Source organism: Panthera onca, chromosome A2 (genome assembly GCF_046562875.1).
Source record: "Panthera onca isolate mPanOnc1 chromosome A2, mPanOnc1 haplotype 2, whole genome shotgun sequence".
In the NCBI taxonomy this organism is placed as follows: domain Eukaryota; kingdom Metazoa; phylum Chordata; class Mammalia; order Carnivora; family Felidae; genus Panthera; species Panthera onca.
In genome coordinates this window covers 63,612,688-63,629,172 of record NC_138340.1, presented here as the reverse complement: position 1 = coordinate 63,629,172, position 16,485 = coordinate 63,612,688, and the positions used below count along the sequence as shown (strand labels likewise).

The 16,485-nt window shown below is 49.8% G+C and overlaps 1 protein-coding gene across 1 annotated transcript in view; it reads right to left on the bottom strand.

Annotated features, from left to right (window-relative positions):
* The window catches only part of LOC132679001 (ATP-binding cassette sub-family A member 13), a 301,866-nt gene that overhangs the window by 218,546 nt on the left and 66,835 nt on the right, over positions 1-16,485 (bottom strand). The window contains exon 16 of the mRNA XM_060632081.3: positions 699-813. Coding sequence (XP_060488064.3) covers positions 699-813 — 115 coding nt within the window. The remainder of the gene's footprint in view (positions 1-698; positions 814-16,485) is intronic.

Genomic DNA, 16,485 nt, shown 5'->3' with positions numbered 1-16,485 from the left:
AACCGACTGAGCCACCCAGGCACCCCCACCTGGTACTTTCATGAACTCTCCTTCTTAGAAGCAGTTTTGACAGTTTCAAATTTTAATGATATTAAAACAAAAATAACAAGGCTCCCCGTGATGCAATCTAACCACACATCAAGTGGGAAGTGCACCCTTACGTCTTTCTGGGTTGTATAAAAATTGCTGAGGCAAACCGTAAGAGACTCTTAAATACAGAGAAGAAACTGAGGGTGGATGGGGGGGCAGGGAGGGGGGAGAAGTGGGTGACGGTCACTGAGGAGGGCACTTGGGATGAGCACTGGGTGTTGTATGTAACAACGAACTACGGGAATCTACCCCAAAAACCAAGAGCACGCTTTACACACTGTATGTTAACCAATTTGACAATATATGATATTAAAAAAAAAGAAATTAAATTGCTGAATGAGCAACACTGGCTCCCGTCTTTGAATGTGGTGAGCCTGCCCTTGGGCCTCCTTCCATCTCCACAGGAAACACCTGTTGACTGGCAGAACGTCAGGCTTCAATGTGGAACGTTTGCCTTGAGACCCCCGCCTCAGCTCATCTGTGTCCAGGAACCCCAGCAGAGAGGAGGGCAGGCCAAACAGAGTCCGGGGTCAGTTGTGGGAACAGGATTTGGCTCCAAAGCCCCGCCTCTCCTCCTGGTGTCCCAGGCAAGCAGCTGGACTGATTACCTCTTCTATCTGGATCTCTCGCTCGTACACCAGCTTTCGGACCATGCTGGCCACAGACACCATCCACGTCAGCATCATGATCAGAGGGAAAAAGAAACCGACGTTGTTCAAGAATCTGCAAGGAAATAATCCAGTCGGCATCCGAGGGCAAGCACAGGGTTCTACCCAGAGTCAGGCTCACGTGTGGGTGCTTTTTTTTACATTGTCCTCGGAAGCTATGAGTCCTTTTAAGGAACACTATCTCGTGTGGCCATTTCAACAGTCTTTTGACTTAGGACCACTGGCTCGTGTCCTGATTTAATACGCGTGCAACTCACAAAGGAGACACATGGGGTGGGAGTTTCCTGGAGCAGCCACTGTCGCCTGCCCCCAATCAGTCCTCTCTGACACCTTCCTGGGCAGAGGAGGTGCAAAGAAGGAAACCGGCCATTAACTCATGACTACAATTTCCCCCACGTAGTTGGGACCATTGTGTATCTGCAATCAATGATATCCATTGACCACAGGTTATCGCCTATATTATACATGAAAACTGACCGTTGAATGTCTCCCTGTCTCTTTCCCCAATGCTCACCTCCCACCCACTCTAACCAATTTTCTTTCTTTTTTTTTTTTCGGTATTTTTTTTTTAAGTTTATTTATTTATTTTGAGAGAGAGAGAGCATGAACACAGAAGGGACAGAGAGACAGGGGGAGAGAAAATCCCAAACAGGCTCCATGCTGTCAGCACAGAGCCCCACGCAGGGCTCGAACTCATGAGCCAAAAGATGACGACCTGAGCTGAAATCAAGATGCTTAACCAACCAGGCCACCCAGGCTTCCCTTGACATGACCCCTGTCTAGAACACCCATGACAGCATGCCTCAATCCCAATGGGAATTTCTCCACTATTTTCCTTCTTGAGCTCTCAGCTGTGTCTGACACCGGTGACAGGTCCCTCCTTCCCTCCCTTTGTTCGCTTCCAGAACAACTCTCAGCTTTCTGTCAATCTCCTCTCTTTCCTTCACTGTGACTTTTCCTTTAAACATGGGATTCGCACCCCAACCCTGCACTCTGCCTCTTCCCCCCTTACCCTCTGCGCTCGAGACCCACATGTTATTATTATTTGATTCATCACCGAGGCCACCCAAAGGGGCAAGCCATTTTAGTGGACATGTGGTATGCAGACGAACCAGAGAGAAAGGCCCTGTCACAAAGGATCCTGCTTTCCACTGGGGGGTGGCGGCACTTAGCATAAGCCAGCACAAGGAGACACACGGCATAGTGTCAAATATGTGAAAAACGGCTTCGGCCATGGTGGGAAGGGAGGAGATCTCAAATCGGGTAGTTGGCCAGGGTGTCTGTGGAGAACAGACAGAGGAAATGGGCCCCACGGGAATCTGAAGGGACATGGCTCCAAGCAGAGGGGCAGCAGGTGCGAGCACAGGGGACAGTGGCGTGGGGGCAAGGCTCAGGGGCGGCCAAGGATGGTGTGGATTAGGACACGGAGGCGGGGGGGGGGGGGGTGGCACGTTAGCTGGGGCCGCATCATGCAAGGATTCCACACGTCTGGGCGAGGGCTGACAAAAGGGTTCTGGAATGGGGAGAGGGAAACAAAGAGGGGACATATCAGGTGTATGGATTTTAAAAAGACCACCGAATGCAGCGTAGACAGAGGAAAGCAGGGTTGCCGCAGTGTGGACAAGGCTGCCGGCGAAGATGCCGACCTGGAGACAGAACCCTATGGCTGGGCCCCCACCCACCCCCAGACCTCCCCTTAGAGCGTTATCTCCAGTGTGGACCCTAGGCCCTTCACACTGGACGGTGAGCCCGTCGGGGAGGGCCCCCCACTGCGCTTCCTCTGCTTGGCAAAGGCTGGCCACATAGTGCAAGCCAAAAATATTTGTTCATGAAACCGTGAATGAGGACATAAAAAGGGGGTGGGGGTAACTTCTTCGTTTTTATCCATTTTTCTGCTTAAGACGACTATAGTGAGCGATCCACGGGGTGAATCACATCTTAAAGCGAAATTATCAGTTCACTGGTAGGCTATACGGCGACGGCATGTAGTCAACTCATGCGCTATTCGGTTTTGTGATTTTTCTAGGGATTTTGAGTCATTGTTTTTATAGTGTTTTATAGCAGGAAGTGCCCATATACTCTATACACCTGCTCATCTCACAAATGACATCTCTTCTCCCGGAATAACCCAATTTGCCACAAAAATGAAGCTTGGATCGCCTGGAAAGTTAAAAACAACGAATACAGAGCTTACAGGGGGGGTGAGGGGGGAGGAAAAAAGTTCATGTCTGTTCATGAACTTTGTCCTTTTTTACTTAAAGTCACTGGAATTGATGGCTGTTGACCTCTGTGCTTCCAGCACCGCGGGTCTTACAAAGGAGCCAATAAGCATCACACACAAACGTTAAGATTCCGTGCGAGTTATTCCAGAAGCCACACGGAGTCAGGATTCTATGTGTGTCTGGGGCTAGGAGGGCATGCCCCGTGGACCCCTGCACCCGTGTAAAGGAGAGTGTCACGAGAGGCCAGAAACTGAGTAAACCCAACTCTGGGGTTCTTGCAGCCACTACCCCAGACCGCAGACAATGCCCAGACACTCTGCACATGCATGCCCGAGGGAGGCCACTGGGGAGGAGCTACATGGAAGGAGAGACCCCGATACATGGCTATGTACCTCACCCTTTCCCCATCCGCTCCTGAAAACCAGTCCCGAGTCAACGCAAGAAGGAGAAAATGTTCATTCCACTTTTGACAAATGCTTGAAAGTACTGGAAACAGCTGCTAAAAATAAGCAAGGTCAAGAAGGAGTCACACAAAAAAGTAGGTAAGAGATGAATGAGGCAAAACCCTACCCCCTGTACACCTAGAAGTTCCCATCAACACTGCGCTTTGTATCTTCATTTCTTCATTTGTCTTTAGTTTATCCTGAGAAAGTGAGAAAAAGCAGGAAGGGGAGAGAGAGAGAATCCCAAGCAGGCTCCGCACTGGCAGCACAGAGCCCGACACGGGGCTCGAACTCACGGACCATGAGATCATGACCTGAGACGAAATCGAGAGTCGGACGCTCAACCGACGGAGCCCCGCGGGCGCCCCCAAACTGCACTGCCTATAGTCTAGGCGCATGATCTGAGGGCACAACACATGGAACAGGATGTGTCCAGTGGGTGCCAGGCTGCATGTGAAGGTGGGTGGTGTCTGGAACCACTCTTGCGCCCAGACCCTGTCTCCAGGGAAAGAGACGACGAGCGTTACACGAAGAAGACACGTATCTGCAGGAGGCGTTCGGTCCTTGGGGCCACGGAAAAGAGAGCCTCCGAGCTGTGTAGCCATTAACGTCACCTGGTCGTCACACTGACGGGACCCTCTTGCAAACAACCGGGCAGGAATACCCAATTCGTTCAAAACGATACCAAGCACAAATCCAGCACATCTATGTAAGGAATACAGGTGGGTGCGTCTCACAGTTATTAACAAATGAAGACCTGCCCAAAAAGATGGCTACATTAAGCAGATGAAAATCGTCAACAGGGGTGCCTGGGTGGCTCAGTCGGTTGAGCTTCCGACTTCGGCCCAGGTCATGATCTCACCGTTCCCAAGTTCGAGCCCCGCGTCGGGCTCTGTGCTGACAGCTCAGAGCCTGGAGCCTGCTCCGGATTCTGTGTCTCCCTCTCTCTCTGACCCTCCCCCGTTCATGCTCTGTCTCTCTGTCTCAAAAATAAATAAACATTAAGAAAAAAAATTTTTTTTTAAATTGTGAATGTATTTGTTGCTATCAATTTCAAAAGATTCAGTAGGGCAATTCCCTACGTGAAAAGCACCCCACCGCAGAGCTGCTACAATTCAGTGAGGAGATGGCAAGACAGCAAGAAGGTCCGAAACGTGAACCGGAAGAATGTGACAATGTGGAAAAAAACATCAGGAAAACAACAGCCGCCACACAAATGAGGACATAATTAGATGAAGCACAGGTCAAATCGATAACTGCCCAAAACATAGTGAGGAACACGGAAAATTGAAACACAACTAAAAGAAACAAATTTTTTAAAAAGGTATTTTTTTTTAATTAGGGAAATTTAGGGACACCTGGGTGGCTCAGTCAATTAAGCATCCGACTCTTGATTTTGGCTCAGGTCATGATCTCACGGTGCGTGAGTTCAAGCCCCACAATGGACTCCACGCTGACAGTACAGAGCCTGCTTGAGATTCTCCCTCTTTCTCTCTGCCCCTGACCTGCTCGTGCTCTCCTTCTCCCTCAAAATATATAAACAAACCTAAAAATAAATAAATAAGTAAGCAAATTGGGAAATTTTATGGCTAAGAAACACAAGGTAAAGAAATCTATGCAATTGGAGTCCCTGAAGAAGAAAAACCAAATAGTGGAAGATAAGAAATTGGTAATGTTGGAAAACATCAAAAGTTTCCATACCAGAAAACTCAAATATACACATTGAAAAGTCTTATCTTGTGCCATGGAAAATTATTCTAGAATGGTCAACAGTGAAATGGATCCCACGAAATTGATTGAATTTTCAAGTTCCTACCAGCTTGCCAAAATTACCAGGTTCAGGAAAAGCAGGGAAATATCAAAGTGGCCTCAGACTGCTCCATAATCACATTCAAGGCCAAACATAACGGAGTTATTTCTACAAGATACTTGAGGAAATGGTGAGTCAAGGATTTCATATCCAGCCAAGCTGCCTTTCAAATATAAATGCTGCAAAATGTTTTAAGTGTGTAAGAAATCAGGTTAAATTATCTCATAAGCTCATCCGGGGGAAATTACTAGAAGACAAATGTTAGCCCACCCAAGGATGACCAGTAAATTGCAGTGCGAGGGTAATGCTATGCAATGAATATGTATTCCAATAAAAGTAAGACTAAAACAAAACTGGAAATTCAGATGACAAGACAGACTGGAAATGTTATGTCCCCTGAAATGCAGAAATGATACAACAGACAAAAATTGGCAGTTTATGGGACGTGAGTCAGAGAGAAAGAATAAGTTGGTGAATGCCCAAATCAGGCTCTTTGTTCAACCATGACAGATGTAGAACATAAGCACAGACATCTTTCCTGGTACAATCCAAGACGTGGAGATAATATCAACTAAAATTGCATGATGGTGAGGAAAAAGTTAGTGATGGGAGAAGAGAAATTACTTCATTTTTATTTTGCATGGTAAAAATAAAAATACTGATTTTTTTTCAATGTTTATTTGCTTTTGAGGAGAGAGAGACAGAGAGAAAGGGAGAGAGAGTGTGAGCAGGGGGAGGACAAAAAGAGGGAGAGACACAGAACCCGTAGCAGGCTCCAGGCTCTGAGTTGTCAGCATAGAACCCAATGTGGGGCTTGAACTCGTGAACCACAAGATCATGACCTGAGCCGAAGTCAGACACTTAACCGACGGAGCCACCCAGGCACCCCAGAGGCTGACATTATTTATAGAATGTTCTCAGTATAAGGTAACCACCAGAACAGCAATAAATCATTACTAAATATGAGCAAAATTTAAAAGTGAAATTATAAAAAGAATTAAATAAAATAAAAATATTTTAAACAAGGGGTCCCTGGGTTGCTCCATCGGTTAAGTGTCTGCCTTCAGCTCAGGTCATGATCTCTCAGTTCATGAGTTGAAGTCCCGCATCGGGCTCTCTGCTGTCAGTGGCGGAGCCTGCTTTGGATCCTCTATCTCCCCCTCACCCCCATCCCTCCGTATTCCTCTGCTTGCTCTCTCTCAAAAAACTAACATCTAAAAAATAATTTAAAAAATATAAAAGCGAAATTATAAGTATAGAAAAATACTTAACTAGGAACACATATACATGAAACTTCACTTAATGCTATTGCACAGCTAACTTCACCCATATAAGAAGGTATATGAGACATACAAGAGACACATCTGAAACAAAAAGCTTCAGAAAAGTCTAAAATGAACAGAGGGGCAAAGGCACATCAAGCAAATGGGAATACAGAGGTGGAGGGGGAGAGAGAGAAAGAAAGGAAGGAAAAAAAGCAGAGGTCATCAATTTAATTTCATACAAGGTAGACTTACGTGCACAAAACATTAAATACACTCAGAACACAATTATTCACAGCTGTGCACAGCATTCAAAGGGTCAACAACCCATAAATCTTTCACAAAAGTAGATTCTATATTACTTGATAGAGAAAAATGCTATTATTTCAAAATGTAGAAATGATAAAGACATCTTTTTCATTTTTTTTAATGTTTTTTATTTCTGAGAGATAGAGACAAAGCACAAGCAGCGGAGGGGCAGAGAGAGAGGAAGACACAGAATCTGACGCAGGCTCCAGGTTCCGAGCTGTCAGCACAGAGCCCAACTCGGGGCTCAAACTCATGAACCATGAGATCATGACCTGAGCCAAAGTCGCTTGACTGACTGAGCCACCTAGGTGCCCCAAAGACAATATTTTGTGATGGCAATATAAAAATTAGGGCCCATCAACAGAAGTTGGCAATTAGTGCATGATACAGTTTTGAGTGTCAATCTGATTTTAAAAATGCTATCACCAGATTAACTTTAATTTTTTTTTAAACCTTATTCATTTTGAGAGAGGGAGACAGAGCGCAAGCAAGATGGGGAGGGGCAGAGAGAGAGAGAGGGAGAGAGAAAGAGAATCCCAAGCAGTCTCCACCCCAGCAGTGCAGAGCCCTAAGTGGGCTTAAAGCCATGAACCGTGAGATCATGACCTGAGCCAAAACCAAGAGTCAGATGCTTAACCACTGAGCCACCCAGGCGCCCCTATTTTCTTTTTCTTTTTCTTATCATAAGCACACTGAGTAACTCTGTGAACTCTTGAGGACTTCCACTCAAAAATTAAAAGAAACTTGACTGAAACAGCTCTTGGGAAAAGAAGCCTACAGACATCCATATTCCACGTACGTAAAAAACAATGAATTTTTAGCCACACATCAGATTGAGGGGACACGGTTAAAATAGTGGTTGAAAGGAAAGTCATCATCTGAGGTAACTACATAAATTAAAGGAAAAAAAAGAACACTAAATATAATGAATTAGGTAGGGGTGCCCGGGTGGCTCTGTCAGTTAAGCAACAGACTTTGGTTCAGGTCATGATCTCATGGTTTGTGAGTTCAAACCCCAAATCGGGTTCCACACTCTCTCCCTCCCTCTCTCTCTGAGTCTGATGGGATTCTCTCTCTCTGTCAAAAATAAACTAACAATTAAGAAGTGGCTTTATTAAAATAAATAAATATAACAAATTAAACACTGGTCTCAAATATCAAAGGAACAACACAATATATTGAAGGTACGGAAAGCAAGTAAGTAACAAACATAAAAGCACACGTCACAAATAAGTTAGAAAAGACAAAGAGCATCGATGAATGAAGTCCAAATATGTTTCCATGAAGAAGAAAAACCAGACCAAGAACATACCGAAAGCACACAATGAATTTTTTTAAAACTCCAGTGCCAGGCTGGCTCAGCAGGGAGAGCATGTGACTCTAGATCTTAGGGTTGTAAGTTCGAGCCCCACGTTGGGTATAGAGTTTACTTTAAAACATTAAAAAATTAGGGGTGCCTGGGTGGCTCAGTTGGTTAAGCATCCAACTTAGGCTCAGGTCATGATCTCACGGTCTGTGAGTTCGAGCCCCGCATCAGGCTCTGTGCTGACAGCTCGGAGCCTGCTTCGGATTCTGTGTCTCCCTCTCTCTCTGCCCCTCCCCCACTCACATTTTATCTCTCTCAAAAAAAACTTTTTTTTAATTAAAAATCAAAAACAAACCTCTGGGAAGAAAAGCATGTCAGAGGCACAAGCACAGCGGGCGGAGGAGGGGGAAGAAGTTTCGATGGGCTGCCTGGCTTCTCCTCTCCAGCACCTCATCACAGGGGAGGCTGGATGGCAAGCTGATGGCTCCCGGCTTCCACCGACCTCCACACTGGGTGACAAGGTCTGACAGGGCCCTTTGACGCTCCCCCTCAGGACCTCCACAGAGGAGGGGACACTGCCTTCCTGTGGTCCTCCTGTCCCAGGAGCTGCAAGCCTCCCGCAGGCAGGGATGACACCTTTTCCCGGGTCCACGAACGCCAGTCGACCACAGTGCCTGACACGTGGCAGGTGCTGGACCCGTTGTTTTCCAAAGAAGAACGAGCACGGGCTCTTGGCAAGATTCACAATGTCGAGCATGTGAAGTAAGTATCACCACGACAACGCATGGAGGACTGGTCCCCAAACAAAACAGAACAGAATACAACCCTGATGTATCAGAAGAAGGAAGGAAGTAGGATTTCTCTTGATAATCATTGGCTTATAAAGCTAACAATTAAAAAAAAAAAGGAACAAGAAACACATTAAAGCGAGAGAGGCCAGAATAGGATGTTCATCTGCTCCTGCTGTCCAGACAGCAAAAATCAAACAAGTATGTTCCAGATCCTTCCGCGTATTGATCCCTACTCTGGAACCCACACAAAAGCCCTATCAGTAAATGCTTGCAAATAGGAAATCAAAAGCCCATATTTATGTAAGCCTCCTTAAGAGGACACTTTGATCTTCCTAAACATTGTCACCAGTTCTGAAGGGGGCAAATGCTTGACTTACATTCTAATGACCCCTTGCTAACAGTGTTTTCTCTGTGGCTTGTCTCTATTAGCACATCCAGTGAGCTCAAAGACGGAAAAGTGATGAGCACGTTAGACCAAAGTCACACGTAGCGAAAGAACCACAGAATCATTGGCTTCTGTTTTTCTCACTTGAGATGCACGACTAGAGATGCACACTGGTGGTCAATTTCCAGACCCCACACCCCTCCCCCATGTCAGCCCAGCCTCTGCCCACTGCCCCCCTCCGGACCTTCCCCCAGCGCCCCCCACACCACATCCCAGGAGGATGTCGGGCCCAGAAGCCTGCAAGGCGGCTGCTGAGGGGAAGGACCAGCACCTGTCTTACCCTCCCGTCCCCTCTCTGCTCCCTCTGGGAGACTCAGGCCAGTCGGCTGAGGTACAGCCAAGGTCCCACGCCTGCTGGCCAGCTCTGTTTGCATTCCTTCCCCAGCACAGTGGCTGCGGGCCATGACTGGTGACCGGATGGGGAGAGTGGCAGGTGGGGCCCCTGAGGCTCACATTTACTCTGTGTCCTCCAACCTGCGCCAGACGTATGCACGCTGGGTGTCGGTGAGGGAAGGGGGATTTGAGGTCCATTCTTTGCTTTCTTTTTCTTTTTTTAATATTTATTTATTTGGGGGAGAGCGCAAGTGGGCTGTGCCAGCCTACTAGCAGCGAGCCCAACGGGAGGCTCGAACTCACAGACCGCGAGATCATGACCTAAGCCCAAGTCAGACATTCAAACAACCAAGCCACCCAGGTGTCCCATTCCTCGCTGTTCCAAGTTTGGTAACTCTCAAGAAGGTCAGGGAGAAGGAAGGGTGCCCACATCCATGCCTCTTCTCTGCACACTGCACCACCCAGAACAGCAATCCCACCTTGGCTCTGAACACGGTACCTGGAGGAACATCTGAGCAGGGAGGTCTGCCCAGAGGGACTTGGGCAGCCAGGGGGTACCCAGCCCGCTCACCGGCCTGGTCTTGTCCCCTTCCCAGGTCGGGTTCAGCACATCCTAGCCAGGGAGGTAGACAGGCGGCCAGTTAGCAACCCCATTCCCGGTGACGATCTTGAGCAACCGAAGTGTCAAATCACAGCTCAAGGTCTGAGACCAGCCAGACCTGGTCTCCAAATGCAGCTTTTTCAGGCCAGTGCCCTTGTGATTCCAAGAGTGAGATTCTAAGGGGATCGCAAATGCTTGAAAGCCATCATGGCATTAGAAAGGGACCCAGCATGCACAAGGAGCCAACTCCTGGAACTGTAACTCAGACTCTGGGGACAAAAACCCTCTTCATCAAGCCCTCCTATTAAAAGCGTTCCTAATTCAAAGGTCTGAGCACACAATCCCAGCTTGGGGGGCTGGGGGCTCCCCCACCACTGCGCAATTCTCGGGCACCAGCTTGGGGGGCTGGGGGCTTCCCCACCACTGCGCAATTCTTGGGCACCAGCCGGTGTCCTACAGTGCAACTCAGTTGTGACACGACCTGAAGGTGGCGTCACATCCCACAGGTCAAGGGCTCAGTTCCACAAGCCCGCGTGGTGCACCCACGCACTCCAACACACACACGTACACACACATGCTCCTCTGAAGCCCTTTGCAAATCCAGGTACTCTGATGACCTATGGTTAAAAAGAAAGCCACAGGAGCGCCTGGGAGGCTCAGTTGGTTGAGCGTTTCAGCTCAGGTTAATGATCTCACAGTTCATGAGTTGGAGCCCTCCCCTTCCCCCTGCCCCCCCACAGCATTGGGCTTTGCAATCACAGTGCGGATCCTGCTTGAGATTCTCTCTCCCTCTTTCTCTGCCCCTCCCTGCTCCCTCCCTATCTATCTCTCTCTTTCTCAAAATAAATTAAAAAAACATTTATAAAAAAGAGACAAGTAAGCAAGCCACAGACCCTGAGTAGAGTCACTTGCCTCCAGGAACGCAAACTAAGACTTAATTGTCATTTCAATTTCTTCAAGAGTGGGATTTCAACTCAATCAATCGGGACTTTTCTGATCTGCACCAATGACATAATCGGTCACAAAGGCCCTTTCTTCCCAGAGGAAGTTGAGGTGATCCACCTAATGAGACGCCCAGCCCTTCCCCTAAGGGAGGTAACAATCCTTTCTTTCCTTTGGGGATGAGTGCTCGCCCTGCCTCCCTTCCCAGAAACACTTTCCATTTTGGGCAGCATCCCAGAGCTGCCCTCCCCTTGCTACAAGGGATGCTGCCCCATCGGGAATCACTTCATAAAGCCAACTAGGTCTTCAAAATACAAGGCTGAATTTTGTTCTTCAACGTGATAAACCAGAGGCTCCCACAACCTCTCCCTGGGTTTGGCGAACTGGCAGAACTGGCGGGAGCCGCTCAAGGACTCGGGGGACAGATCGCTCACTAGATCGCTGGTCTGTTGTAAAAGGATTAAGTCAGGAACAGAGGGAAGGGAGAGCTGCCCAGGGCGCGGATGGGGAGGGGGCGCCGAGCTCCCTGCCGCCCCGGGGCCCACTGTCCCCCCCCATCTCCACGTGCTCACCAACCCAGAAGCTCTCGGGACCCGTCTGTTGGGTTTTATGGGGGTGTCATTACAGGAGCCTGATTGATGAAATCATCTGCCATTGGTAATGGATCCAACCTGCAGCTCCTCCTCCCGAGGTCAAGGGGTGGGGCTCGCGAGGCCAGGGGGTGGGGCTGACAATTCCGCCCCTGGAACCATGTGGGCGGCCCCCCTGCAGCCCCTCCTCCTGAGGTCAGGAGGTGGGGCCGATAGCCCCGCTCCTGTGACCACGTGGGCGGTCTCCCTGGCAACCAGCCCCCATCCTCAGGTTCTTTCCAAACTCCCGTCATCAACACAAGGGACACCTTTCTGGTCCTCCACTTAGGAAACCCCTTAAGGAGCTGGGCGCAGGTGCCCTAAACAGGAGGAACACCCACACCTGTGCCCGCGGCCAGCTGGCACCCAGCTGGGACCACCCGCTCAGGTCACTGTCACAGCCCATTGGCGCCTCCCCCGGGCTCTGAATACACAGCATCTACTGCCTTAAGCAGTTTTTTGTGCTCAAGGGCCCTCCGTTCCTCACCTCCGCAGCCCTCCCAGCACCTAGAAAACTGCATGCCATACGGTGATGTGAACAAAATACAACGTCTGCTGGGAGAACGAATTGGGGGAAGAAACTCGCCTTGTTTCTAAACGAGGACTTTGGCTGGGACGCCTCATTGCACAGAACTGCCCCTTTGATTATATGACAGTCAGCATCTCTGTCCGCAGGCACTAAGACTCAGGCCATCAGAACACCCCTAACCGGCACACACCCAGAGTTAACAACGGCCGAACCCCGGGGTCCGATGAAAACAGAAGAAAATATAAGGCAGCCATTCACAGACGGAGTGAAGTAACAGCTGAGTGACCAAGGTGTAGACACAGAATCCCACATAAAATGCTTAAAAGTGGTGATGCATAGCTCCCGGGGGGGGTGAAGGGCATTCAGGGGGCATGAGACCCCGCGAAGAATAACTCTGACCCATCTCAGCCTCCATTTTTCAGCGATATTTATCTTATAAGGTTCCCTCCAAGGATGAATGAGATGTGTGTGAACGTGTGACACACTTTTAAGAGAAGCATTATTACGGGCACTGGTGACGTGGGAAAACACAGGGAACATTGGATAAACCGTCACCTGGGGTTTGAACAAAACACCTGTCTCCCAGGCAGGGCAAGGAGCCCATCCGAGCTTTGATGGGCACGAGAAAGCATACAAAACTGTACTTCTTGTGCTCCCCACTCTGGATGGTGTCACCAACCAATTCCACACAATCCGTCCCTCGGGGACACAGAAGGGAGCCCGGGTCTCTGGGCCCCACGGGTCATCAGGAAGGTGGATTTCTACCGCAAACGAGAGCCATTCACCAAATATAAGACAGAGGGGCTTAATTCGTTCAGGTGAAGTAAATCCCCAGGAAAAGAAGCAAGAAAAATGTGTGCAGTGAGGGGCCTAAGGCCAGTCAGCGGGGGATCGGGCTGATTTCTTCCGGAGGCAGCAAGCATCCCTGTCGGCCCGTCACTCTGGACTTCTCCCGGGACACATCAGAGTCCAGACGCAGGGAGGCTGGCCATCACTCAGGCAGGGGACACTCTGGTCTGCCCCTGCTCCTGCAGGACCCCCGGCAAACTGAAGGCACTAAGGCACCGGAGGGAAGAGCACAGCTTTTTCAGGGAAAACTTCTTTTTGTGTATAAAACAATCCCGGAGTACTGATGTGGTTTTTGTGTTTCTGAAAACCTTTCAATGAAGTTGCCTCACTCTCTGGGGCAATGAATGAACACTGGACTTTGTACTCATGAAGTCTGCCAGGGCTCCACTGGGGAATTGTCCTGTGATGACCCCCCGGGGAAGCTCGGGGCTGAGAGGAGCCTTATGTAGTCAGGGGTCCTGATCTGCCCAAGTCTGCAAATCCCAGGAGAACATTTCCCAGTGCACGCCCCTCAGAACAGCACTTCCTTGGGCTGCTGGCCAATAGTGGATGAGAGAGGAGGGGGACAGAGAGAGGGAGGAGGAAGATGGGGGAAGGAGGGAGGGAGGGAGGGAAGGAAAGAGGAGGAGGAGGGAGGGAGGAGGGTGGGGGAGGGGCATGGAGAGGAGGGAGGGGGTAGGAAAGGAGGGAGAGCTGTGTTCCCAGAAGGCAGAACCGCCTACGTAAATCAACTTGAGCAGACTTCATTACCATGGACACACTGCCCTTGTGTGCCCGGGCCCCTCCTATTAAGACCTCCTCCCCCAGCTGTCTTCTGCTGCCCAAATTCCCTGGTAGCCACCACCGGCTTCTCCCCACCCCCACACACAGCAGGCTCCTAGCTGGTCTGCACTCAAGTCTCCAGCTGTCCCTTCCCACCTCCAGCCTCCTCTGGGCCCCCCCACACTGGCCACCATCCTGAGGAGGGCCCCAGTGACCCTCTGTCCCACCTGGGAGCCTCACTGGCCACTCTGCAGGCCCCAGACCACTCCCAGCCCTCACCCCGGCCCCGGGGTGCTTTCTCCAGCCCTGTCCCAGAGCCCTGTCCCAGAGCCCTGTCCCTGCCGAGGGCCCGTCTTGTTCCTCTGTAGGCACTCCCACCGCAATGGTGCCATCCAGTCTCATCCATCAGACGCTGACGACCCCCTAGACTGCCTCCTGCTCAACGTGCCACCAGGGTCCCAAAGGCACCCAGACGGGTCCCCACCCAGCTGCTATCCCCATCCCCCAACCTTCTCCACCCAAAGGCCCAGCACCTCACAGTCCACGCCCTTGGACAAAACTCATCGCTGTGGATGTCTCTCAGTCACACCCTCCCCGTCTGCCACCTCCCTTCTGAAAGCAACCAGAATCTGACCACTTTCCACCTTGGTCCCTGCTCTCGCCCTTGTACACTGTGCCCTCTGCTCGGGGCCTCTTCACACACCAGGCCACGCCTGCCCCAGGGCCCTTGCCCTGGCTGGCCACTCCTCTGGCCTAGAACACATTTTCCTGTGCTTCTATAACTCTTCCAGTTGGTCCTCTGCTAAGAAAGAGACGACAGGGGGGCACCCAGGTGGCTCAGTGGATTGAGTGACCAACTTTGGCTCAAGTCATGATCTCGAGGTGTGCGACTTCAAGCCCTGCATCGGGCTCGCTGCTGTCAGTGCTGAGCCCGCTTCTGATCCTCTGTCTCCTTCTCTCTCTTCCCCTCCCCGACTTGTGTGCTCTCTCAAAAATAAAAATAATAATAAGTAAAAAAGAAAGAGACAACAGACCCAGAACAGTCACTTGTGCCAAGCCCCACATTGGCAAACCAAGACTCAAAGCTTACCCTAAGTGTAGTTCCAACTCACCAGGAAGTGTGTAAACTGTAACCAGTCAACTGAAATTACCTGCGGGGCAAGACTGAGACTGTCCCCACAGACCCCTTCCGCTCCCCTGGGAGGGCGGCCTTGCCTGAAACTATCCATTCTTTGCCAATCATTTCCTTGAACACCCTCCTTTTGCCTTTAAAAGCCTTTCCTTTCCTCCAGCTCTGGGAGCTTTGTATTTGCCAAAAGGGAAGATGCCTGATTCAGGAACCCTCCAACAAAGCCCATTTGATCTTTAATTAATTTACTCAGTGGAATTTTTCACGTTCAACAGACTGAATGTCACCTTCTTGGCAGGGCTGACCCTAACCACATTAATGATTCCTCTGGGCGCTCTGGCCACCCTGGCCCTACACCTGCTCCTCTCTTACTACCTTCCAGTATTCAATTCAAGCTTCTCCTTTATTGTATGTGTAGACCCCCGCGTCCCTGAACTCAGTCACGAGAGCAGGGATTTCTACCTGTCCCTTCACTGATGCACCCAGGTCTGGGGACTGACAAATGGTACACATATATAGTTGAATAAATGAGCACATTAACAACAATATAACTTATTCAGCACATAGCAGGGAGCCACTAAAAATTTCGCACGTATGCTCTGTGGTCTACACCGGGCTGCCCAATGATCGCTCAGGTGGCCGAGCGCCAGGATCTTAGATCTCAACTGTGCCTCAGCCTCCTATAGGTTCACCCAGCCCTGCAGATACAGACGCTTTCTAGGACTAGAAATAAAAGAAGGGTATGCGGTGATGAGAGCCTCAAAGACTTAAATCTCTCGGTCAAGGAGAATACTTCTTCACCTCCTTCAAAGACTTCCGAGAAACGGTGCTGTGCTGTCCCAGGGAGGGAATAGTAACACTGAATCCATGACCCAGGATCTCGGCAGGACACTCGGCTCACTCAGCCCAAGGCGGGAATGTTTCGACCCAAGTGTCCATCGATAGACGAATGGACAGACAAGATGCGGTACGGATACAATGGAATATTACTGGGCCGTAGAAAAGGATGCGCTCTCGCCATTTGCGACAACACAGAAGGACCTAGGGAGTATAACGCTAAGTGGAAAATGTCAGACAGAGAACGACAAATACCACGTGATCTCGCTACCCTGTGAATCTGCAAAACCAAAGTAAACAAACAAACAACGGCAGAAACACAGAAACAGAAGCATAAATACAGAGACCGAGCTGGCGGTTGCCAGAGGTGGGGGATGGGTGGCGCAGATGACGGGATAAAGACCCACAAGCTTCCAGTTACAAACCAAGTAGTCAGGGAGACGAAAAGCACAGCTTAGGGAATGGAGTCGGTAATAGTGCAGTCACATATGGTGACAAACGGTAAGTACCCTTAGCATGGTGGGCGCT